Source organism: Borostomias antarcticus, assembly GCF_949987555.1.
Source record: "Borostomias antarcticus genome assembly, chromosome: 15".
Lineage (NCBI taxonomy): Eukaryota > Metazoa > Chordata > Actinopteri > Stomiiformes > Stomiidae > Borostomias > Borostomias antarcticus.
In genome coordinates, this window is record NC_140248.1 from 16,910,912 (window position 1) to 16,936,786 (window position 25,875).

The following is a 25,875-nucleotide window of genomic DNA, read 5'->3' on the forward strand; positions in this document are numbered from 1 at the left end:
AGCGTCAACCATCAACTATCAGACACTAAGGAAATAATCTGTTGTAATTAATGATAAAAGCTCCACTGCAGCCGTTGCGTTGCGTTTGACGCCTGCTTTCGACGTTAGAGAATCTCAGAGGCTCATTTCTTGATTGTTGACGGACGCTGTCAGTTGACGCTGACAGATGAAGTGGAGCCAAGGAGTAAGAGGAAGTAATTTATATAGACCATTTATATAGTCATTTATGTAGTGATTGGATAATGAATGATTGATTGATTGAAATGCTGATTCGCTCAGCAGGCTGTCAGCTGATAACAGCTGGGGTGCATGACTTCATGTCCTGCATGAACTAATGCAATTTCATACAACGGTATAGATCCGGTCCATTGTCTCTATTGGTCAGTTTGCATTCCAGCCGTGGCGATAACCACGATGGCCCCATGTTAAAATGGAATGTTCGCACATCTTTTAATATCAGTCCACCTCTTATTAGTAATTAGGCACTGTCCAGATCCATGTTTACAAAGATCTGCTGTAGCATTGTCGTTGCCTGGCAACGTTCCCTTTTCAGCGGAAGTATCCGCAAATAATTAACGAATAGTTCCATTAAAAATACATTTATTTAAAGTTCGTATTGTCTTTTTTTAAATTTGTATATTGATGGATAAATGTAGCAACCATTGTATAAAAGCATTATGGAACTCGAAGCCGTGGGATGTCACAGATATCGCCACGGCTAGCGGGGTGTAATGGCACTTCGCTGCGCGTCATGCCTAATCACTCCCACTAGCCGTGACGATATCCGTGACATCCCACTGCTTCTCGTTCCATAATGTTTTACTATGCTACATATACTGAGCCAAATACAACAAAAATAAACATATATCATAACAAGCGCAAATTCGCAATAGCTGCGACCACATACGTGCATGTGCAGCGCAGCACCCATGTGCAGTCAGACCCAATTTTTGTGGACCAACCAACCGATAACCAACCGATTAAAGTGAGCTATAAAGCTGCTAGTCGCAAGGCTATATTAGCATTTGCATTAGCTTCCCAATTTGCCTAAATGGTCAAATTTCAAATGCCTGCCATTTCCTTGTTTTTTTGAGATATCTGCAAATGTTATGACATTGTACAACATGGCAGTAGGCTACCCATGCACAGTCTGGTGGTAGTTTCCGAAATTAATGTTGTAAAAAGTTATAAGCACTTAAAATTAGTATCCAAATTTGTTTATTTTTTTAAAATGCCAATTTTTTTATCTCAGCTTTTAACATCTTATAGGGAGACATGCACCATACATGAATATGTGAAGACTTACAGTTTATGAGGAGTTACCTTTTATAGGTTTTGCCAAATTCTCAACCTGAAGAAAAACCCAAGTGTACCAAGTTTCATACATTTTTATCAAACAGCGTGGAAATGCCAGCATTTTGAAATTAAATCGGTTACTAATAGCACCACCTATTTACGAATCCTGGTCATTCTTTTTGGCATAGTTACTCATGGTCTCTAGTTGCAGCATGCAAATTTAGAGCATTTTTGGTCAAAGACCTTTTGAGTTCTCCAGGAAAAGCTTTGTGGACCAACCGACCGACCAACAGAGCGAGCTACAGTATAGAGCTGCTGGTCTCAGCTAAAAACAAGCAGCATATGGAAATTGACTAATAGTCACTTAAGAAGTCTTTGGTCATAGTTCAAAGGTGAAGTGGTGTTCTCTGTAATAGAGATCTGATGCAGGATCAGCTGTGTGTGTAATAGTAAAGATCTGAGCAGTCCTTGAGTCTGATCCAGGGTCAGATATAGCATAGTTGTCTCCTTCTGGTTATGAGGGACCACAAGCAGGAGGGACAGGAGAACCTGGAGTCCCAGTTTGACAAACACACACTGGTTTGATATCCCACACAAGTATACACCCTGGCCCAGATAAAGCACATACTGTACTGTAAACAGAAACATGAATGCATGCATGCACATTCACAAGCATGAACATGTGCACACACACACACTTACATACACCCACACACACACACACACCCCTACACAGACACACACACTTACACACACACACACTGGGCTGACCTGAGAGCAGTAACACAGCTTATTTCCCAATGATGTGAGTGTGAGACACAGGTCCTTCACATAGAGCAAGACAATAATTCTCTCCCCCTCTCTCTCTCTGCCCCCAGTTCAAATTCCATTCCTTTCAATGATTTGTCACTCCCTTCTCCTGGATGGTCAGTCTCAGGTGGCTGAGGCTATGTCCTGCTGTTCTTTAGAAGGCTGGTTTCCTGGACTCTTCTCCCCGTCCACCAGCTTGTATTCTGTCTCCGGAAGCCGCTGGCCGGCCTTGTGGCGCAAGACCAGGAAGCAGAGCAGGAAGCAGACCAGGCCTCCACAGACAAAGAAAATCTGCAGGCCCAGGAATCTGCAGCAGGAGGAGGAGGGGCACCGTATCAACATGAAGTTGTTTTTCAGATTATGTTGGATAGGGCCCTCGCCATGACCACATACAGTATGGGTGGGGCTGGTCCGCCATGACCACATACCGTATGGGGGGGGGGAGAGTGGTTTGCAGGCCCAAGGAAGTCTGGATGGATATATATATGTAGGGATTTCATGACCCAAGTTGCTATGTAATACTCCCAGACCTCCACCTCACTTTTCCCTCCAATCCTCCTAAATATTTTCACTCACTAGCCACCACTGATCAACATATATATTGCTCTGGAATCTCACCTCTGTCTGAATAGGTCCATGTTGTAGTAGTGGCAGGAAGTGTGCTTCTCACACTTCCATCCCCAGAGGATACAGGAGCTGTCGATGGCCTTGCCGTACAGCACTGGACCTGGCAGGAATGCTGGAAAAAAACATACAGGCTTTCTAAAAACAACACACACAGCCTGTAAAAAGCAGATATGAGGCTATATCATATTATTAACGTACATGTTTGGACATTACAGAGCAAAACAGGTGAAAAGCTGTAATTGTCAACGGTGTCATACTCTAGCGACTCACCCAGCACTCTGAAGAGCATGTACTGGACCCCCACGGCAAAGGACTTATCCATGGTTGGCACTGTCCTGCAGCATGGGAGAGAGGGGAAGGAGAGGGACAGGTAGGGGAGAGGGAGAGAGACGGGGGAGAGGGACAGGTAAGGGTGAGGGGAGGGAGAGGGACAGGTAGGGGAGAGGGGAGGGAGAGGGACAGGTAGGGAAGAGGGACAGGTAGGGGAGAGGGGAGGGAGGGGGACAGGTAGGGGAGAGGGGAGGGAGAGGGACAGGTAGGGGAGAGGGGAGGGAGAGGGACAGTTAGAGGGGAGGGAGAGGGACAGGTGGGGGAGAGGGGAAGGAGAGGGACAGGTAGGGGAGAGGGGAGGGAGAGGGACAGTTAGAGGGGAGGGAGAGGGACAGGTGGGGGAGAGGGGAAGGAGAGGGACAGTTAGGGGAGAGGGGAGGGAGAGGGACAGGTGGGGGAGAGGGGAGGGAGAGAGAGAGAGAAGTGGGAGAGATGGAGAGGTAGTGGAGTAATAAATATAGTGGTGATGTTACTGTACATGTTTCCTCTCGCATCACAGATTGTTGCTCACCATTGTTTTCAAACATGTTAGCGTTGTCACTGTGTCACGTTCACAGAGCGCTGTGGGACTCCCGTTGAAGTTTTCATCAATGTATTATCAAATGCATATGACTCCTAAATGTGTACACTTGCTTCCACTGCTTCATTGACACAAAGGCGATACATCATTATTGGTGGGGGACAACATGTTTGTTTACTGCGCACTTTGTCATCTCAACTGGCCAAGGTATTTTGATCATGGCAGCCAGATACTGTGCATTGGTGTGTGTGTGTTAGTGTGTGTGTGCATCTGTGTGTGTGTGTGTGTTAGTGTGACTGTGTGTGTGTGTGTGCGCCTGTGTGTGTGTCTGTGTGTGTGTTCTTAGGTCCTGCTGTACCGTGGTTTTATCTTAAGAGTATTCTCTGTTAATGTTTGTGTTTCTGTTATGTGTTGTGTTTCACATGAATGGTACTACACTTTTTTATACTGTATTGGTCCTATTTATAAAAAAAATAAAAAATAAAAAATAAAAAAAATACACAGACGTAAAAGCCTAGTTAGACCACAGCCATCACATGTACAGGTGCATCTCAGAAAATTAGAATATTGTGGAGAGTTCATTATTTTCCGTAATTTAATTGAAAAAGTGAAACTTTTATATATCATAGATTCATAACACATGTAGTGAAATATTTCAAGGTTGATTGCCTCCATGCCACGCTCCACATTGATGCAGTAATTTGTGCAAAAGGAGCCCCCACCAAGTATTGAGTATATAAATGAACATACTGAGCATACTGTACAATCATAAAGATTAAAACAAAAAAGGCTTGAAATATTTCACTTTGTGTAATGTATCTAGAATACATGAAAGTTTCACTTGTTGAATTAAATTAAGGAAAATAATGAACTTTTTTTCCCCCACATTATTCTTTTTTTGGGAGGCACCTGTAGTATAGTGTAGTTGAGGAATTCACACACAGCCCCTCCGCCCCCCGTGTGCTCTTGTGCCTGCACCCTCAGTGAGCAAGGTGCCAAGGGAGCTGGACGCGTGTGTCCGAGACGACGGGTAAGGTTGGTGTCTCTTCGTACAGAAAAATAAAAACAGAGCATCCAAAAAGTTTTGGCAGTGTCATATTTCCACAGTCCACAACACAACGCAGAGTGAACAACGCTACTGTACAACCTTAACAAACTTAACGACCCCATCCGCTGATATTTTGGGATCCCGAAATGCTTCATACAGTGTGCGTGTGTGTGTGTGCTTGTGTGAATGCATGTGTGCACCCAAACAACCTTAAAGACCTTAAAGACCCCTCCTTCGCTAGTTTGGGCTACAGCATGTGTGTTTGTGCGCACTCTGGATACATGTGTGTTACCTCAGTATCATCATGAAGGATGGGGTCTGGGAGAAGGCTGCGATGAAGCAGGTGAGGCCAGACAGAACCATGAAGGGAAGGAGGAGGTCGCCACAGCTGCTGCCACACGTCCGTGGCAATGCGTAACCGTGGTCACCATCCACACACCTGCAGTCTGTGTAGTTCTGTCAGCCAGAGAGAGATGGGAGATTAGCCAGCCGATCAGGCTCACAGCAACGACTCGGCTATTTTACTGTTCCATGATATCTAATTCTACTTTGAAGTACTACTGTAATTCCATAGTTGTGCGGTTTTCCCTAACCGTTGAAAAAGGAGGTTAACCATACAGTAGGGCCAGAGTAGTTAAGTCACAGTTAATGATTCGTGAACATGCACCACTATGAAAAATCAATACATGCTTTCAGTTTAGTCCTATGGAAATTGCACCACTGGAAAAAATATAATTTACCACAGCATTTGAATTTTATTTGGAATTCCACATGGTATCACAGATCAAAATATTCATTTCAAAGTCATAACTCCAACAAATTAAATTCCAGAGGATAGCACTTAAAGCATTAATTAAAACACTTATTTCCAAAGTGGTCCTCACAGGTAACATAAAAGCACTACTGTACAAAGACAAAACATACGAAAAACAAATGGACACATACTGTAGGCCTGAGCTATAAAAATAGATTTCCCTAAAATGTCCTTACCTAGTTACACAAGTGTTTGTTTTTTTGTTTGTTTGTGTGTGTGTGTGTGTGTGTGGAGGAGGGCTGGGGGAGTGGGGGGTGGGGGTGGTTGAGGGCTGTGTAATAAATAAGAATGCTGAGTCTGGCTTTTTGTCTGGCGTGGATTCAGATTTGCCTCTCAACAGAAGTCTGGTTTTGTTCAACAACAGTCAAAGCAGAAGTGAAGCCCCAGTGCTCAACTTGCTTCCTGGAATCTGTCTTCTAACTACAGGGATTAATAAATGCTAAATACATTAATACTTTATTGGCATGACATTTGATAATGAAACATGTGGCCAAAGCAGAATACCATGAATCCAGTGGTCTTCAACAGGGGGTCTGTAACTTTTTTGAATTTTTGTCAAAATTAAAAATAAATGATGTGAATTTTGGGATAATTGATGTGAATGTAATCAATAATTGATGTGAATGTATTTCCAACAAAAATCATAATATTCCAAGCATTAATAGCTAATAATAAGCTACTTTCAACAAAAACTATGGCTGCGTTCCGAATCGCGTACTACCATACTATACAGCATGCCAAAAATGTATGTAGTATGTCCCAATACATAGTATGTCACATGCAGTATGGCAAAAATACCAGGATGTCCTACTACATCTGGTCGTACGTGTATTTTGCAAGCCAGCAGCCAGCCAGCATACTTCTCTGGATATTTTCTGGCTAACCACAATCTTGTGCTCAGCTCAGTTAATACATCCATGGTTGCGCCAGAGGCATTTTGATGAATCCCAGCTGTGGACGAATGTCGCTTCATGGACAGCGACGGATGTGGTCAAATTTCAAGGCGCAATGTTATGACAAAGTAGTATGTCCTGTCATAGAAATTGTAGTCTCATGATCTCCCTCAACCTTTCACATAGCTGTGCTAATACAGGATGACCTCTCCAGGAGGTCAAGAGACCTAGACGTTGTCTGCTCCAGAATAACCATCCTTTGTCCCATTGTCCCTGCAAGAATTACCGCCTTTTTTCATGTCATGTGTCTGTATTCTCGACCACTGTTGATGACGCCTGCCATTTAATATGACGTGTACAATGGGTTAGCCAATCACATCCTGGAAGCGCCATACCTGTGTATTGCTTGAATATAATGGCGCGTTCCAGGCAACCCGTAACTCGTGTTTTTCCGACCTCCTACACGTGAAAATGCTCTGGAATGGCAGTCAAACCCGTAACTTCCCACCCGTGAACTCGTACAGATCGATGTACTCCCAGTTGCCGGGTGGGAAGTTACGGGTTTGACTGCCATTCCAGAGCATTTTCACGTGTAGGAGGTCGGAAAAACACGAGTTACGGGTTGCCTGGAACGCACCATAAGGCCGCGCAAGACCAGACTGCGGCACTTCACTTGGATAAACCACTCACGTGCGTTGTCCTGAAGTCCTTGCGCTCGTATGTTTTCTCAATAAACCAGACTGATGGTGCATTCCGGCAACCCGTAACTCGTGTTTTTCCTACCTCCTACACGTGAAAATGCTCTGGAATGGCAGTCAAACCCGTAACTTCCCACCCGGCAACTGGTAGTACATCGAGCTGTACGAGTTCACGGGTGGGAAGTTACGGGTTTGAGGTCGGAAAAACACAAGTTACGGGTTGCCTGGAACGCGGCATTAATCTGTTTGAGCGAATCTTGGCAAATCCTTTTTGACTAAATCAGTTAAAAATCTTCTACAATTGGTGATGGGGATGAAAGGGAGAACTGCCTGTGTCTCTTCGGTATCCGAGTGGATGAACGGGTCGGCAGACGTGTCGGATCCATAAGTGGGTTTTTGGAAAATCAATCTTCTCTCTTGCGCCAGAGCGCAAGCTGAGATTATTTCCCCCGTTCTTTCACTGGCTTCCTGAACTCAGAGGTACGTTTTGAACGAACCCTCTTATGGTTTTGAGTTGTATTTGCCTTGTTTTAGTTTCGGATTGTGTTGTTGGTCTGGCGTATTGTTGAAAACAAACCCCCCGGGGGGGAGTAGGTGGTGGCGATCTAAGGCGTTGTTTTAACAATAGCGATGTATGATTGGTGATATTGTATTGTTCTTTGACTTCGTCCTTGTTTCGTTACCGAGGGGTTTTCTTTCAGAAGAAGTGTGATTTTGGTCTTGTGACTCATTTGCTCCCTTGCAGTTGATGTACAGTTTAGATTGTTTATCCGCTGTAGTCATGAACGGTTGAGTTGGTTTGAGTCAATGCGCCAAGGTTAGCACAGAAACGGGCTTCCCCTTTGGCCGGTCGCGGGTGAGATTAAAACCGCATAGTAGGGGGTGTCCCTACGGTAGCTACGGGAGTGGTTGGTGTTTTCCAACCCGCGTTTCTTGGAGAAGCGTCCTCACCCATTTGTCCCAGGTGGTTGGCTGTAGCTAGGAGTTACTAAAGTGTTCAACAGACATGATGCATGTTTTTCATTGTGGTAAAGTTGGTCAATGGCGTAGAAAGTGTTACAGTTACCGCAAGCTGAAAGAAAGGGAGAAAGGGAGGGTCCGGCGCCACCTGCTGGAGTTTCCATTGAACATTCCATTAGGGAGATTTTAGGTAAATAACCAGGACAAGACAGATGTAGCTGAGGACGTAAGGTTTGTACATGATGGTGGGAGGATAGATAATATTTGCCAGTGTCTTAATCTGCAAACAGCACCGCCTAACAACCCAATTATTCTTTTAATGTTTATGTTAAATATCTCATGTTTATAGTTTTCAGGGGCACATTCATCGGGTCTGAGTGTTTTCTGAGTGTTTTTACAGACAACTGTCGTTCCGGGAGTGACGGATGAATGCCGAACCAGGAGACAGGCACAAGACCAGAGGTGGAGATGGAGGTTACCGGCCTGCTTCCCTACAGATGGGTGACACCTGTGGTTCGTGGGATGCAGGGCCAACGCCATGTCACCCAACTCACCGTGGGCGACAGATAAGTATGACATAGGGAAGATTGTCAATCCCAAGAGACCATTTTGTCCGAAGCGTGCCCAATACTGTCCTCAAATGCAGAAGAGGGAAGTTTTACATAATTGATATTTTGTTAATTGTAAATGAAGCGATTTCATTTTAGTGTTATTTTATTTGAGTAATGCATTTTCCCCCATCTCTGTTTCACCCTGACTTCAGAGAATTTTCGTTTTCACCCTTAGGGGGCATTATTTTGTTGAGACGAGAATGTTTTTTGTTTTTTATTTCATGAAATGGCCACAGAAATTCTAAGAGCAAAATCCAATTGGTGCGTGAACAGGTCAATTACCTTGATCAAGACTGGGGACTGGGCGTGTTAAAGTAATTCTTACACTGGCCCTGTCACTGTAGGCTACTGCAGAGCCTAGATCCCTGCTACTGTCCGATTCGGTAAATGGACAAAAGCTAGGTCCCCACTGACAAACTACATGGACTGACGAGCCTGACTGGCTCTAACAACACTTAAACAGAGACTGACCAATGCACCCTGTTTAAGTTTTCCTGACTATGACTAACACCGTTTTTCCCAAAGCAGGATCAGTCTCCTGCCAGGAAGAGGAGCTGATAGAATATGACTTGCACTTAACGATGTTTCTGAGAATATCTTCAACAGACTGCTGATAACCATTCCTGACGAAAGAGGGGCTTCCTGCATCACACCAAGCCTGGGGATTGGTTCCTGATCTGCGACCTGGGGCCGTACCAGATTCAACTCACCACGCAGACGGATGCCAGAGTAGCTGAGAGAACTTTGTGGGTCCATGAGAGCTGTTGCCGGGGCGTCCCAGACCAAGGAGCAGACGAGCAGCCTGAGAAGAAGAGGCCAGAAGACATGGAAGAGAAGTAGAAGTAGCGGGGTGAACCTACCCGTAAAAGATTGAACAATCAGGACCATGGCATTCAGGCCTGTGTGGAATAGCTGTCAAAGTAGCTGAGAGGATTTTGTGGGTCCATGCAAGCCATTGTCGGCGGGTCCAAGCAGCAGAGGACGGTCCATGCAGCCGAACCAGAGATCTCAAGGGCAAAGCAGTGGGCCGCCACACTGTCCTCTCCTCTGATGAGCAATCGGAGAGTGACCTTGCCGGTCACCTCCTTCTCGTGGTCATTGTCATGACAACGTGGACAAGCTCAACAGCAATGACTGCATCAAAACACACACACACACTCTCTGGAACCAACATTGAACATTCAGTGGACAAGCCCAACAGCAATGACTGCATCAAAACACACACACGCACACACTGGAACCAACATTGAACATTCAGAGACGCAAACATGGAAGCTGCGATCCAGAAGAGGAGTCGCCTTATTTCCCCCAATGACATTTGATTGTTCACAACAGGAGTGAATGAACTTTGAAATTATCTTGAAGTAGTGTATGATATTTGTTTTGGAAGAGTTACAATGGTTGAAACATGAGCTGATAAATTAGTTTGAAGGGTTATTTCTTTGGGTTTTTCCTCTAAATTGACCAAGAGGTTTTTTTGCCCTTTTCAGAACTTAAACAGTTTTACACTGGTAACCATGTCATCTTTTTACCTTGTTTCTGTCAAACTTTAAATCAAGGTTTTTTGGTGAATGGTTGTCCCTTTTTTAGACTATTAATCATGTCATCTTTTTTACCTTGTTTCCTGTAAAATTTCTGAATCAAGATTGACATGATTTGCATGTGGAGAGAAAATAATAAAAAAAATTGTTAAATGTTCCATAATAAAATGTCAGGCCTTTTTACTCTGCTCCACCTAGTGGAGAAAAAGAGATTACTTCCTTTCCACATGTATAGCATAGCTGAATGTTTACATTTTGTGTTTTGAATTGATTTTTGGTTATGCTTATTTTGTATTTGATATTTCTATATTTTTATGTGCCTGGTTAGGCACAAACCGGGGAATTGTCATAGAAATTGTAGTCACCATCACCTCCCTCAACCTTTCACATAGCTGTGCTAATACAGGATGACCTCTCCAGGAGGTCGAGAGACCTAGACGTTGTCTGCTCCAAAATTACCATCCTTTGTCCCATTGTCCCTGCAAGAATTACCGCCTTTTTTCATGTCATGTGTCTATGTGTGTATTCTCGACCACTGTTGATGACGCCTGTTAAAAATCTTCTACAGTCCCAATTGTATGCGTGCACAGTATGTGCTTTCTAGGGGCAGCTGTAGTACATACTTTTTACATAGTAAAAAGAAGAATGCAATTACGAATGCAGCCTTTTTTTTTTTTATAGATGATTCCCAAGTTGCACAATGCAAAGCCTAACATACAGTATGTGACTAACCGTCTGCTGTTGAAAAAAAATTGCTGGCCTGCTAGCAAGCTAAGTGTTGGCTAATGTATTTCGTGGCTCTGTGCATGGCAACATTTAATGGGATCTAAATTGGCCCATGCTACACTCCTCTACCGAGTTCCGTGAAAAGCGGTCTGGTAGTTTTTGCATAATCCTAGTCCGAAAAATGAATGGAGGTGAATGGCTGGCCAGGCCGTGTTTGCGCGGCTGGTGGACCCGCCCTGTGATTCGGATCTGCTCCAGAATTGAATGGGTTGTTAGTTCACCCATGCTACACCCCTCCACCGAGTTTCATGAAAATCTGTCTGGTATTTTTGTCTAACAAACAAACTAAGAAATGGTGATGCGGATCCACTCAAAAGGTATTGGTTCTAAGTTGGCCCATGCTACACCCCTACGAAACGGTCTGTCCGGGTAGGCTTGATCGTTGTACACATGCACTTCACTTCACTACCTAGCCACCAGAGGGCGCTGCGAGCACGGGATTGAGGGCCGTAGGGTCGACCGGCTTAAGAGGGAGGATCCTGGTAGTATACATGCACTTCACCTGTGGGCACTGGATTGGGAAGGTCACAAAGATATATATGCCCAAGGTGCCTGCAGTGACAACTGAAGTTTCAGCGCAAAACCTCAAACATTAATAACATTTGGTAACAATGTTTTCACCACTACCTGATTGGATAAAAATAGTTTGGTGACACAGGGTTACAAAGATGCATCACAGGTCAGAGTGTTCCAGGACAGACAGTGGTGTTTTCTAGCCGTCTAACGTCCAGTGCAAAGCACAACCAAACACACACACAAGCCTGGTGATGCAGCCTTCAGCTCAGCTAAGGCTTGTAGCTGGTGTTGGCTGGATTCAGTATGGTGGGACAGCACCATCTACTTTGTAGTGAGGTCATTGTGTCACACATTTACCATGGGTGCAATGTTATTTACTGTACCACCGAACACTGTGTGCACAATTTGAGCGGACACAGCAGTACTTAGCATAAAGTTATTTACTTACTTATTTACTTACTTACTTACTTATTTACTTACTTACATACAGTACTTACTTACTTACAGTACTTATTTACTTAGTTACTTCCTTACTTCCTTCCTTATTTACTTACTTATTTACTAACTTACTTATGTACAGTACTTACTTACCTACTTACTTATTTACTTACTTATATACAGTACTGACTTATTTACTTACTTATTTACAGTACTTACTTATTTACTTACCTACTTACTTACAGTACCTACCTACCTACTTACTTACTTACTTACTTACTTACAGTACCTACCTACCTACTTACTTACTTACTTACTTACTTACTTACAGTACCTACCTACCTACTTACTTACTTACTTGTACCTACTCACTTAGAATACTTACTACATAAAGTGCCAACTTTGTCATGCCATGAATCGTACAATTTTGAACGAGATAACAGACATCAGACCTGATAGAGACAATGCCTAAGAGTACACGTGTGATGCAGTGCCCAAGAGTACACGTGTGATGCTGACTGAATCGTGTGAAGCTTTCATGAGAAAAAGAGGTTTAAACCGCTCTATTAGCATTAGCAATTAGCTTCCCATCAAAATGGTCAAATTTCAAATGCTCCTCCTCTCCGTGTGCTGTATATTTACCAGGACTTTATGTTTGATGTCCAGAACCCTGCTGCTGCAGCCGGCGTGGCAGGGAGACCTGAACTCCACCCCGTCAGAACCACACACTGGGTTGAAGGCTCCCTGAGGGCAGGAGCAGTCATCACTGCACTTCTGCGGACTCTCCCTTGACACACACACACACAAGGTTAATGTACACATACTAAGGCACACAACCACAGGTGAGGAGTCGGGTCAGACAGGGAAGCCTACCTGGGGTAGATGCCAGAGACATTTTGCGTCGAGCAGCCAAGAAGGAGCAGAGGCAGAGCGGTCAGCATACACAGCAAGATGGCCGCCGTGCACATGCGGGCTGAGCCAATCACAGAGATGTTCAACCTCCTCATCACAGCGCCTCCCAGCACAGTGCCCAACACTGCCAATGGAATATTCACACCACCTACCAGAACACAAGAGACAGAGAGAGGTCAAGGGTCACCGGGGGGGTGCATGACAGCGGCACTGTGGTACTCGGTTCTTATTGAAGGCTTTACTGATGACAACTGGGATGTACAGTCTGCTCACATACTCTAGATTAATGTACTTATTGAAAGTCGCTTAAAGGGCAATGCTCGTTTTTGATAACCTGGACCTTATTTACGACATATTATAAGAAGTTTGACTCACCGAGATCACTTTGGTGACGGTGGACGGGGCAACGAGAATGCAGTTTCTCAAAATCTATTTTCGGCCGCTAAACGGTTGTTTTCATCAATCAGATTGGATGAATCGACAGTTGAGATTCCTCAACGCGAGGCATTGTAGTGGTTTTCAAATACGGGGTCTTTAGCCTCTGTAATATGATCTTTACACGCCTTTCCCCACTTGCTCCAGCACGCATGCGCACAGGCCAGCGCGCAGACTGGCTATTCTCCGGCTCACATTCTCTGCGCTACGATCGTTGTTGGTGCCGAGAATATTGTCGTCGTCATTCGTCAGCAACAATCCGATCGTAGCGCAGAGAATGTGAGCCGGAGAATAGCCAGTCTGCGCGCTGGCCTGTGCGCATGCGTGCTGGAGCAAGTGGGGAAAGGCGTGTAAAGATCATATTACAGAGGCTAAAGACCCCGTATTTGTAAACCACTACAATGCCTCGCGTTGAGGAATCTCAACTGTCGATTCATCCAATCTGATTGATGAAAACAACCGTTTAGCGGCCGAAAATAGATTTTGAGAAACTGCATTCTCGTTGCCCCGTCCACCGTCATTACATGGATATACTGGCTCGCGCTGGATTTTAAATTTCTTCTACAGGCCTCCGAACTACACCAAAGTGATCTCGGTGAGTCAAACTTCTTATAATATGTCGTAAATAAGGTCCAGGTTGTCAAAAACGAGCATTGCCCTTTAAGGTTCGGCTTAATTACTTAAATGTAGATGTAAAAGGACGATTACGTATTGTAACCCTAGTTCTATGAGTGGAGCGAAGCCCCACAGGGCTAGCTCCACATCTGCTCTGTGGGTTCAGCAAAGCTTCACGCCACTCACCAGACCTAATTGGGCACAGGTGCGTGTATGTTTTTTTAGTTCAGTCAATGTAGCTGGCTAGGGTTTCTCAAGTCAATAAGAGCTTGCCCTGTGGGGCGGAGCTCCACAAAATAGAAATATAGTTACAGGCTGCTAGGATTGAAGGTGCTCTTTGGTAGATTGTCTTGATTGGTGATGCTTTCTGCATCATAAGCACTGTAGGCACTTTACAAATCACATGCTGACCAGATCTAAAGGTCCTACCATAATGCTAAATATGTTGTGTTGCTCAGCAATGGATCATTCTGGTCTGTGGTACATCTGTGAATGATTACCTCCGGCTGTAGATCATATCTGCGCGAACGTTCCCTAATAGTGGTGCTATTCATAGAAATCACAGGCGATCTTTCCCATACTCAGAACTTAAATGTTACAAGTTTTTGATCTAGCTGTAGTTTGCATGTTTCGGTTCCCATGCAAAAGGTTGGTGGTTCGATTCCCCACCTCACCAAACCGTTGCATACATGCATGGCGTATTGCCGAATCACTAGTTTCCCATGTATGTGATCCTACACCATATATCATATATGCCTTGTAAGTGTGTGATGGACAGGGTCTGTCACCTATCATCATGGTGGCAAAGGCAGCAGTCCGGCTGAACTGGCGCTCAATGAACTTGGCCATGAAGGTGGCGAGGCCAGCGACCATGGCTGCCATGTTGACTTGCGCCAGGACCACCAGCAGGTAGACGGGGTTACGCAGCGTCCGCAGGGCGACACGGGGGAAACCTGGGGGGAGAGAGTGGGAGGTTCGAGGGGGCGAGTTAAAGGACAATGCTCGTTTTTGACAACCTGGACCTTATTTACGACATATTATAAGACGTTTGACTCACCGAGATCACTTTGGTGTAGTTCGGAGGCATGTAGAAGAAATTTAAAATCCAGCGCGAGCCAGTATATCCATGTAATGGCGGTGGTCGGGGCACTTAGAATGCAGTTTCTAAAAATCTATTTTCTGCCGCGAAACGGTTGTTTTCATCAATCTGTCTTGATGAATCGCGAGTTGTGCTTACATAGAGCATAGGCCTGTTGTGTTGTTTTTCACATGCCTCTGTAATATGATCTTTAGAAACATCTTTAGACACGAAATAGCTTCCTCACTTGCTCCAGCACGCATGCGCACAGCGTGCTGGAGCAATGATTGCTCGCTGTGCGAATGCGTGCTGGAGCAAGTGAGGAAGCTATTTCGTTTCGAAAGACGTTTCTAAAGATCATGGCATGTGAAAACCACAACAGGCCTATGCTCTATGATTGATGAAAACAACCGTTTCGCGGCAGAAAATAGATTTTTAGAAACTGCATTCTAAGTGCCCCGACCACCGCCATTACATGGATATACAGGCTCGCGCTGGATTTTACATTTCTTCTACATGCCTCAAAACTACACCAAAGTGATCTCGGTGAGTCCAACGTCTTATAATATGTCGTAAATAAGGTCCAGGTTGTCAAAAACGAGCATTGTCCTTTAAAAAGGGGGGAGATAGTGAGAGGGAGGTAGCGAGGAGAGAGGGGTTAGAGTGGTGGAGGTAGAGGGGAAGACAGTGGTACAGAGAGGTGACGGCCGTGTCACAGGAGGGGGGGGGGGGGGGGGGGAGTGGGGGAGGTAGGTTAGTGGGTGGTACAGAAAGGAGATGGGGGTGATGCAGGAGAAAGGAGATGAGGTAGAGATGGGAGAGTCGGGGGGGGGGGGAGGACAGAGAGGGGATGGGGTGATACAGGGGAGAAGAAGGAGAGATGGAGGAGTGAGGAGAGGAGTAATAGGCTACTATAGCTAAAATCCACCTCTGATTGTGTGGATTTAGATAACCCTCATCCTCCTCAGTGCCTGATAGTCACCCATGTCAGAGAGAGACAGACAAGGAATAGAATGAATAAGAAAAGTGTTCTATAAGAGTCTCACTTTTGAGGAACTGAGGCAGGGTCATTTCCCGGATTGGGTCTGGCTGTGGTTTCTTCTCCTCCACCACAGTCTCTGTTCTGGACTCTGCAGTATCAGCTGTGGTCTCCTGGACAAGTAGACACGGTCATACTGTCCTAATTAATGTCAATTTTATTATCGCAATACTGCAAGGTAGTCTGACTACTCTGTGACACAGAACACACTGGATTAATACTTCTACTTCTTTTTAAACCTCTTTCTCCTTGGATCCCACCCAATCACTTCCTTTCAGAAGCAATAAAGAAAAACGACGGTGACGTATTGTAACCCTAGTTCTATGAGTGGAGCGAAGCCCCACAGGGCTAGCTCCTATTGGCTTGAGAAACCCTAGACAGCTACATTGACTGAAGAAAAAAAAACGTACATGCACCTATGTCCAACTAGGTCCAGTGCACCACTGTATAAGCAAGCTTCGCCTGCACATCTGCTCCTAGCCGAAACTTTCAGCGAGCAATCTGTGGGTCAGCTCTGTGGGGCTTTGCTCCACTCATAGAACTAGGGTTACAATACATAACCATCATTCTATTTCGTGGAGCTCCACTCCACTCCACAGGGAAAGCTCCTATTGGCATAAGCAGAGCTTCACGACCGCACAATACACTCTTGCTGAACCCGTTAACAAAAACTGGGAGGAGCAACGCGGTCTTGATAGAAAGCCACTTGAGGGAAATCTGCTTGATTGGTTCAAACGGTGCTCCACAGAGTGCTTTCAAAACCAAAAGCAAATCTCAAGGCGGTGCCGTAGCTTTACGCACAGGGCCACAACAGTGCACGCCGGTCAAGAAAGGCTTCACGAGGGAACGCCCATAGACCGTAGTCTTTGTTTGGATAGGCACGCTCTCATGGTACCCGTATCCAGGTTGATACCTAGGTAGACAATCTGACAGGCTGGCCATAGAATGCTCTTTTGCCAATTGACAGCGAACCCCAGGTCGGTGAGATGATTCACCACCACGGTGGTATGCTTCAAGGCCAGAAGAGGCAACGGAGCCAGAACCAGCAGGTCGTCCATGTACGTGAGGATCCTGATGCCCTGCCAGTGTAGTGGTCTCAACGCCATCTTCACACAGATGGAGAAAGTCCTGGGGGCGAAAGCATACCCAAACGAGAGTCTGGTATACTTGTACGCTTCTCCCTGGAAGGCAAAGCACCGATAGTTCCGATGACAAGGAACTATCGGCACATGAAGGTAGGCGTTCCGAGCCAAGGACTCAACAATCCTGAGATTACTCTTTGCTTGCCAAGCGTACAGCCGATCTACCTGTCAAACAAACAGGGAAGCACGCTGTCATTCAATTCGAGTTAATGACCGCCGCCGGACGGGAGAGCGCTAGACTAGGTCCCGCCGGCAGTCATACCAAGGGTTGTGACAAGTTCAAACAGGGTAGTAATGAAAAGGCGGACCTGGTTGAACACATACCTTTCCCAGCCTCAACGGTGAGACCGGTGGTTGTCACGTCTGCTGACATAGCAGGGGAAGACACCGCAGCTCGAATTGTAGGCATCAAAGTGTTCAGAAGAGACCGGAGCTCTGAACGGCTGGGCCCTATCGTACTCACAAGCATACCCTCCTTTTTCTCTGTGCAAAGGAGCTACAACACAGCTCTGCCGTTAAGCTAAGCACAACATCAGATGCAGACTGTACATTCCCATAGACAGGCACAGGACAACCAAAATACCAATTTGTTATTGTCGAAGTCGCCTTCGGAAACATTCCCACTGCCACTCTTAAAAGAGTGTGGTGGGCAAGGCCAAGGACAGTCACGCATCTTGGCGCATCGTCAGTAGGTGTGCCGTTTCTTCCCCCAAGCTTGTGGGTGGGCAGCTGGTGCACCGGTCGGGACCAGGCCGGGCTGGGGACCCTGAACAGCCTGGGTAGGGAGAGGTGGTGTTGGGAGCGCTGGGCCGGAAGCCCCAAAGGCCGGCGGGAGAGCCAGTCGACGGGCTGCGGGGGGGCAAGACACCACAACGGGTTGTTTGGCCTTGTTTCGCTGCCGATGCCTACTCACAGTAGAAATAGCAGTGGCCGAGACACAAGGATGCGCCGGCACGCTGTGCCTCCCCGGAGCACTGAGGTGATGAGCGAGGAGGAGCCGGTCTTGCTCCTGGCTTCGACATTGCTCGAGGATGTTAGACACAGCTGAACCAAACAACCCAGACTTGCTGACCGGCGAGTTGAGAAGGACGCCCTTGTTCTTCTCACAAAGACCGGTCAACAATGACCACTGATGGCGTTGCTGGACGACAGAAGTGGCCATCAGTCCACCGAGGCAGGAGGTGGAGATTTACACAGCGGGGCGAGAGCCCCGCCGGCTTTGGCCATCTCTGCTTCCAAGGAAGAGGGGTATGACTCCTTAGCCAGCTGGCTGATGTAGATGGCTAGCATGGCAATGGACGAGGTGGCAGCGACAACTTGCGCTGCCAGCGTGTAGCTCTTCTCCGCCAAGGACAGAGTGGTCTTGGGACAGAGGTTCCAGCGGCAGAGAGCCAGACGTCATCACATCATTCCAGCCGGCCACTCTGGTAGCTCTCACGAAGGGATTTAGTGGAGCTCTAAGTGCAGGAGGCTGGCCCTTGACCTTGGCTGCTGCCGTGGAGTGCTGCGGCCCCACGCAGAGGAAGAAGAGTGGGTTTCCCACGTCGCTGTTGAGGGTGCCGGCTCTACGGTGAATTGCTGTGTAGTCATCACTTTCTTCTTACTTCTCAGTCTTCTTGCGAACTGAAAGTTTCTAGGAGCAGATGTGCAGGCGAGGCCCACTTATAGTGCAGCGGACCTAGTTGGGCACAGGTGCGTGTATGTTTTTTTCTTCAGTCAGTGTAGCTGGCTAGGGTTTCTCTGAGTATGTGCCATACAGGCCTACACAAAATACTGTATAGTGACTCTTAATATCTGTTTTGAGTACATTGTGCACCTGTGAGCAGAGCATATTGTTCATATCCAGTAAAGATTAGTTGGCAAAAATTAAGAAAAAAAAATATATATCAAGTTCCAGCTCTCACTCTGTTCCAGCTTTCTCTCTTTATGTTCTGGTAGCTATCCTATACTGCCCCTCTTTGGGCATCTCTCTGGGGAAGAGGCCACTATCCTATACTACACTTTGGGCATCTCTCTGGGGAAGTGGCCAATGTCGTATACTACCCTTTGGGCATCTCTCTGGGAAAGAGGCCACTATCCTATACTACACTTTGGGCATCTCTCTGGGGAAGAGGCCACTATCCTACTGTATACTACACTTTGGGCATCTCTCTGGGGAACAGGCCACTATCCTATACTACACTTTGGGCATCTCTCTGGGGAAGAGGCCACTGTCGTATACTACACTTTGGGCATCTCTCTGGGGAAGAGGCCACTGCCATATACTACACTTTGGGTATCTTTCTGGGAGCGAGCAGGTACTGTAATGTAGCTATACTATACTGCACCTCTTTGGGCATCTCTCTGGGGAAGCATAGGTAGGGCAGCGAGGTGAGGAAGAGGAAGCCAGAGGCCAGCAGGAAGCCCAGCCACCAGGCCCCCACCCAGCGTAGGTCCTCATTTCCCAGCTTGATCTGATCTGGAATCAAAGCAGAAGTGTGGGTCAGAACAACTGGTGGTCAGTCATGTGGCTCAGCTGTCAGCAGGGGAACATATCCTGTACTATGTTCTAAATCAAAGGATTCATCCCCACACAAAGGTGTTTAAATGGACTGATGATGTGTAATGTGTAATAGTGCATCATCGTCATCTACTGACAGAAAATCTGACATATGGAACATATTGGTGGCACGTAAAAAATAATTTGTTGGCCTGTTAGGAAATCACTGTAATCTCAGAACATACTGTTCCAGGAAACATTGCACAGATTCTGAGACCAAAGTGAAACCATTTCTCTTTCACTTTTTCACGTAATATATTTCGGTACGGCAATCAAGACACTGTTTTCCTCTGAAAACTGAAGGAAGTGAATTATTTCGGAATACTTTCTGGCCTCCAGACTGAAGACATGTTAGAACTTGAGTGGGACCTGGAACACTTCAGCAGCTGTTTAAACATGCCCCCAGCCATGCCTTGACCCACTTTCACACACAAGAAGAATGTATGACACTAAACTAGAAGTTTATGACTCACAGCAGAATATAATCAATCTAAAATGTGAGCTATAATAATCTGTCGTTGCTTCAGATGCCTAGCTCTGATTCATGTGGCATGGCAGAATAAGGTCTGGGACAGGAGTGGAACCAATATAAGGTTTGTTCACTATATCAAGAACATTAATTCAGGTACAACCCGTTTCTATGACTTCCTCATTAAACACAGTTACACAAAATGAGAAAGTTGCTCAACTCAGTTCGTAGTACGATGAATTAAAAACTAAAATTGGTGCACAGAGAGCACAGACCTCCGTCCATGAATGCATGTCGTGGCTCTGTGTGCACACATGTGCATGACATGACATGACATCCAAGACATCTTGGGCTGCATACGTTAGGTCGAGAGCTTTATGCCGGTCCAAACCATCTGTTTCTGTGACCTTCCCACGTCAAGATATGAAACGCAATGAAAGATATGGTTGTTTCAATCCCCCCCCATTGACAACGAATGGGTTCCTGAGTGAAGTCCAAAAAATGAATGGAGGTGAATGGGCGGCCATGTTGCTGAAAATCGGTCTGGTAGTTTTTGCGTAATCCTGCTAACGAACCAACGAACCAACCAACCAACACACGGCACCAAAAACATTACCTCTCCCCCTGCTGAGGTGGAGGTAATTATGAGGTCTATGTCCAACCACAACCTACTACTACATCTCCTTGTTCCTGGTTTTATGAGCATAGACTATATTGCTGACTAAGGGACGTTACAGGATTCCTAGTAACAACACTCAAGAGCCCCTGCTCCCCTTCTGTCGCTCTCTATTTCACTCCATCTCACTGGCTATCACTCTCTCTCTCGCTTTCACGCCATCTCACTAGCTATCGCTCTCTCTCTCTCTCTCTCTTTCACGCCATTTCATTAGCTATCACTCTCTCTCTCTCTTTCACTCCATCTCACTAGCTATCACTCTCCCACGCCATCTTACTAGCTATCACTCTCTCTCTCTCTTTCACGCCATCTCACTAGCTATCACTCTCTCTTTCACTCCATCTCACTAGCTATCATTCTCTCTCTCTCTTTCATGCCATCTCACTAGCTATCACTCTCTCTCTCTTTCACACCATCTCACTAGCTATCACTCTCTCTTTCACTCCATCTCACTAGCTATCACTCTCTCTCTCTCTCTTTCACTCCATCTCACTAGCTATCACTCTCTCTCTCTCTTTCATGCCATCTCACTTGCTATCCCTCTCTCTCTCTCTCTTTTACACCATTTCATTAGCTATCACTCTCTCTCTCTCTTTCACTCCATCTCACTAGCTATCACTCTCCCACACCATCTCACTAGCTATCACTCTCTCTCTCTCTCCATCTCACTAGCTATCATTCTCTCTCTCTCTTTCATGCCATCTCACTAGCTACCATTCTCTCTCTCTCTTTCACTCCATCTCACTAGCTATCATTCTCTCTCTCTTTCACGCCATCTCACTAGCTATCACTCTCTCTCTCTTTCACACCATCTCACTAGCTATCACTCTCTCTTTCACTCCATCTCACTAGCTATCACTCTCTCTCTCTCTCTCTCTCACTCATCTCACTAGCTATCACTCTCTCTCTCTCTCTCTCTCTCTTTCATGCCATCTCACTAGCTATCACTCTCTCTCTCTTACACGCCATCTCACTAGCTATCACTCTCTCTCTCTCTCTCTTTCATGCCATCTCACTAGCTATCACTCTCTCTCTCTTACACGCCATCTCACTAGCTATCACTCTCTCTCTTTCTCTTTCTCTCTCTGTGTAACATCAGTAATAGCTCAGTGTTGCAGCAGGCTGTTTCCCCCCATCTCAGCTCCAGATAAGTGCTCCTAGATTCTCCAGCTCTCTCTCTGCTCCCTGCTCACCGTTCGACAGCTTGTCGATGTCCACATAAAGGCGCAGCATGAAGGACCCCATTATGAACCCCAAGGCAGGACCGATAGTCGTGGCCGCCAGGAGAATGCCTGCAGGGAGAAAATCAGAGCAGCATAATTGCATTACTAATAAATTGAAGCCTGTCTACCGCTTGTCTCTGTGCTTTTCATACAGTAACACTGCAGAGGTCACGTCTGAGAAGATCGCTGTCTTTGTTATTCATTGTTGATGGTAGAAGGCTGTAATGGCATCAACAATGGCATTCCCAGTTTTTCAGGACTACCACAGTAGCTCGCAGTGTTCTGCAGTGCCCATACCGAGGTAAAGGGGTGAGTTTCTCTTGCTAGCATAATCATCGATATAGGAGATTCCAAATGGCTGGACAGGGACGGTGGCGATTCCCAGAAGCAGCTGACCGAGGAGGAGGAGCGGGAGCACCCCCTGCTGGCCGACGCTCTCCTGCGCCATGCAGTTCTGATTGGACAATGATGCGTTGTTCTCTGATTGGCAGAGTCCGGAGCTATTGTCTTTGGTGTCTATTGAACACAAGAGCAGGCAGTCAGCATTGAGTGTGTATGGATAGTGTGTGTGTTTGTGTGTGTGTGTTTACATGCATGTATGTGTGGTTACATGCATACATGTGTGTGTTTAAATGCATGTATGTGTAGTTACATGCATATGTGTGTGTGTGTGTGTGTGTGTGTGTGTGTGTGTGTGTGTGTGTGTGTGTTGTGACCTACCGCTGAAATCGTCAGTGTACTTGTAGACTCCACCCAGGAAGTGAGGCACGGCCATGAGCAGGGCGGCCAGGCTGGCCAGCAGAGCCCCTCCACCTATGAACCGCGGTCGGTGGACTCTGCTCCCAAAGAAACTCACAAACACGATCAGGACTGTGTTCCCCACCTGCACAACAGAATACACATGTACTCATTAGGGAGAACACACACATACACACACAGGCACACACGCACACACACACACACACACACACACACACACACACACACACACACTCAGGCATGTTTTACTATACTTGTGGGGACTAAACACACACACATGGTGTTGTGCAGGTCAGGAGAGTCTGACCTCGTTAAAGGAGGCCAGGATGCCAGACTTCTGGCTGGAGAAGCCATAGCGTCTCTCGATGGTGGAGATGGAGCTCTTTAGATAGCCGGACACCAGCAGCAGGGCAAGCTGCAGCAAGCCATGGCAGAACACGAAGAACTTTGCAAGAGAGAGATAGAGAAAGAGAAAGAGAGACAGAGGGAGAGATAAAGAGGGAGAGAGATATGTGTTTACTGGTTTATCAGGTTATGTGGATCCACATTCATTGCTACAAAGTATAAGGTTCTATCACAATCAATGGTGATATTAACAGAGACCTACAGAGACAGAGGTAGAACCAGTGACCAGAAGCTTCCCAGACACACCCTTCCGCAGTATGTGACCGGTTAAGGTTAAAAACAAAAACAGGATGGACTGAAAGGGGACTTACTGCTAAAAGCATTACTCAGGTCACTCAAGTCAGTGGACCTTCCTGTACTGTCATCACATGGACTTGATTTCATTTCACACTTCAACAGCATCAGGATATCCTGAGTATCTCTGTCCAGTGTGTTGCATGTCTTATTGTACCACGTCCTTGCCAGTACACGATAGCAGCTAATAAGATACAAGATCAGAGAGAGCAAAACTTGGATACAGTGCAGAATGTTGTGCAAGCCACAAAAGGGCATTTTGCCAGCAGATAAAGCCATGCCCTTGACTAACATTACACTCCCCAACCTGTGATCATGTACTGGCCCTAACGTATAGTTTATGAGCTGTATTATTTTGTTCAAACTAATTTATTACGGACACAGCACAATGCAGGCAGACTAAATTGCTATATAGTTACTCTGAGTTACTAAATAAAGGAATGTAGCTGACTCAGTCAGTAACTTGAGTCAGTGATAGTACTAGGCAGGTATGTTCAGAGTTACAGTTCACACAATATCAGATGCATGAAAAGGTTTTCAGGCAGCTAGTCAGACAAGCAGATGTGTGAGGAGTCTGCAGGGGCATACTGTACCTGGGGCATACTGTACCAGGGGCCTACTGTACCAGGGGCCTACTGTACCACAGGCCTACTGTACCAGGGGCATACTGTAGCAGGGGCCTACTGTACCACAGGCCTACTGTACCAGGGGCATACTGTACCAGGGGCCTACTGTACCAGGGGCATACTGTACCACAGGCCTACTGTACCAGGGGCATACTGTACCAGGGGCCTACTGTACCAGGGGCCTACTGTACCTTGATGCTGTGGAAGGGGCTCCTGCGCCTGGTGAGCTGGGAGTCCGCAGTAGCCATGCTGTCAGACAGACAGACAGATTGATGATCCAGGAAGTATGAAACCTGAAAAGGACAACAGAATTCCATTAAGACTACCCTGGTTACTGTGTATATATTTATAAAACAGAGTATCTATATTCATAAAGCAGAGTCATGTTGTGTCTTTACTTGATCGTTGATCTTTATTATATGGCTTCGTTTGGACTCATAATCATTGATCCGCATGAAATAGCTTTGGTTAGTTAATGTGTGGTGCCAGTGAAGAGGGAAGCAGGTTTGATGCCCCCCAGATGAACCCCACTCTTGCTGGTTATGTTTGTATATAGAGTCTCTGCATCTCCTATAACAACGCGACGCTACAACCCAGAGACTATCTCACCATTCTCACATTTCACCCTGACAATCAAATGCCAGCAGATGTCACACAGTAAGCCCTTGATATTTGATACTAACTACCGTCATTCAACTCACTCTTGAAGCTTGAGACTAGTCCTGGCTGCTCCCCATGACTTGTGTAATTAAACATGCTGATTAATGCCTTCTTACAGTGAACTGTGTGCAGCAGAAGCAGCTTGAATCATTCAAGTACTGTGAGCATTGTTTGTTCTCTCTCTCTCTATCTCTCTCTCTCTCTCTCTCTCTCTGTGTGTGTGTGTGCTCACGTGCAAGCGCATGTGCATATTTGTATGAGGGTGGTTTTACTGCATCATAGTAGTAGTGGTCGTCACATTCCCCCCACAAATAACCCCCTGCAGAGACAGAGGGAGTGGTGGGGAAAGCTTCATGGTGGGACATAAGCACCTATTGTATTTGACATTGCTATTCTTGCACTTCAGCACTAGATTGTGCTCTTAGTCACTTGTTTTAGAAAGGAAATGCACTTGTAAGTTCTGGCAAGTACTAGTACATTGGCTTTTCTTACGTGTAATGCAGTTATTGTTAGTCGCTTTGGATAAAAGCGTCTGCTAAATAACTAATGGAATGGAATGGAATGTTGAGTAAAGGCATGGAGACAAAGAGAGAGAGAGAGAGAGAGAGAGAGAGAGAGAGAGAGAGAGAGATAGAGATACACGATCTTTGTACAGTATCCATGAGGACAGCATATCTGACTAGCATGGGAGTTGACGGATGTTCTCCCAGTAGAGGTGAGGGGGGAGAACCACAGAGCAGTGCTGGAATGTCAGCACAAGTCAAACCTTTAGCACAGGGCTGTTGGCAGCACAGTGGCAAAGCAACAACAACCTCTCCTCAGACTACCCATCAGAGATACAGACAAAAGCATTACCTTGGGCTGGGGTAGGTCTCTATTGGCCCTAGAATGAGTTTCACTTTAAAGAGGTCCTTCAACTCGTGTTGTTTTCAAAGCTAATGATCAAGCACAGAGGGTTCTGCAGTGGGTGAATCAAAAGCAGAGTAAGACAACATGTAGTGCTTTGGTTGCATACTCACTCAGTTGCTTCAGCAGGATGTGGTGTATATTCAGTGTCCAGTCTTCTTGGCTGGATAGCTGGTGTGTGGTCTCCTATACATCCCCCTCAGTTCTCG

The 25,875-nt window shown here is 46.1% G+C and overlaps 1 protein-coding gene across 1 annotated transcript; it reads right to left on the reverse strand.

The window, feature by feature from the left end:
* Positions 1-790: 790 nt before the first annotated feature.
* Positions 791-25,875, reverse strand: slco2b1 (solute carrier organic anion transporter family, member 2B1). The gene is made up of 15 exons (XM_084449993.1): positions 25,780-25,875; positions 24,292-24,393; positions 23,083-23,220; positions 22,737-22,899; positions 22,314-22,532; positions 21,987-22,085; positions 19,437-19,567; positions 15,975-16,080; positions 14,639-14,803; positions 12,762-12,948; positions 12,531-12,675; positions 4,924-5,087; positions 3,004-3,068; positions 2,725-2,845; positions 791-2,413 (listed from the first exon to the last, which is right to left on the reverse strand). Exons 2-15 carry the CDS (start codon positions 24,346-24,348, stop codon positions 2,230-2,232), a joined length of 1,944 nt encoding a protein of 647 aa, XP_084306119.1. The 5' UTR covers positions 24,349-24,393; positions 25,780-25,875; the 3' UTR covers positions 791-2,229.

Excerpts from the sequence above, each read along its gene's own strand:
- slco2b1 (XM_084449993.1), bottom strand. The coding sequence starts at position 24,348 with ATGGCTACTGCGGACTCCCAGCTCACCAGGCGCAGGAGCCCCTTCCAC. Across the intron at positions 22,533-22,736 it reads GTACACTGACGATTTCAGCG|ACACCAAAGACAATAGCTCC; the intron begins GTAGGTCACAAC and ends TGTGTTCAATAG. Across the intron at positions 2,414-2,724 it reads ATGGACCTATTCAGACAGAG|ATTCCTGGGCCTGCAGATTT; the intron begins GTGAGATTCCAG and ends CTCCTGCTGCAG.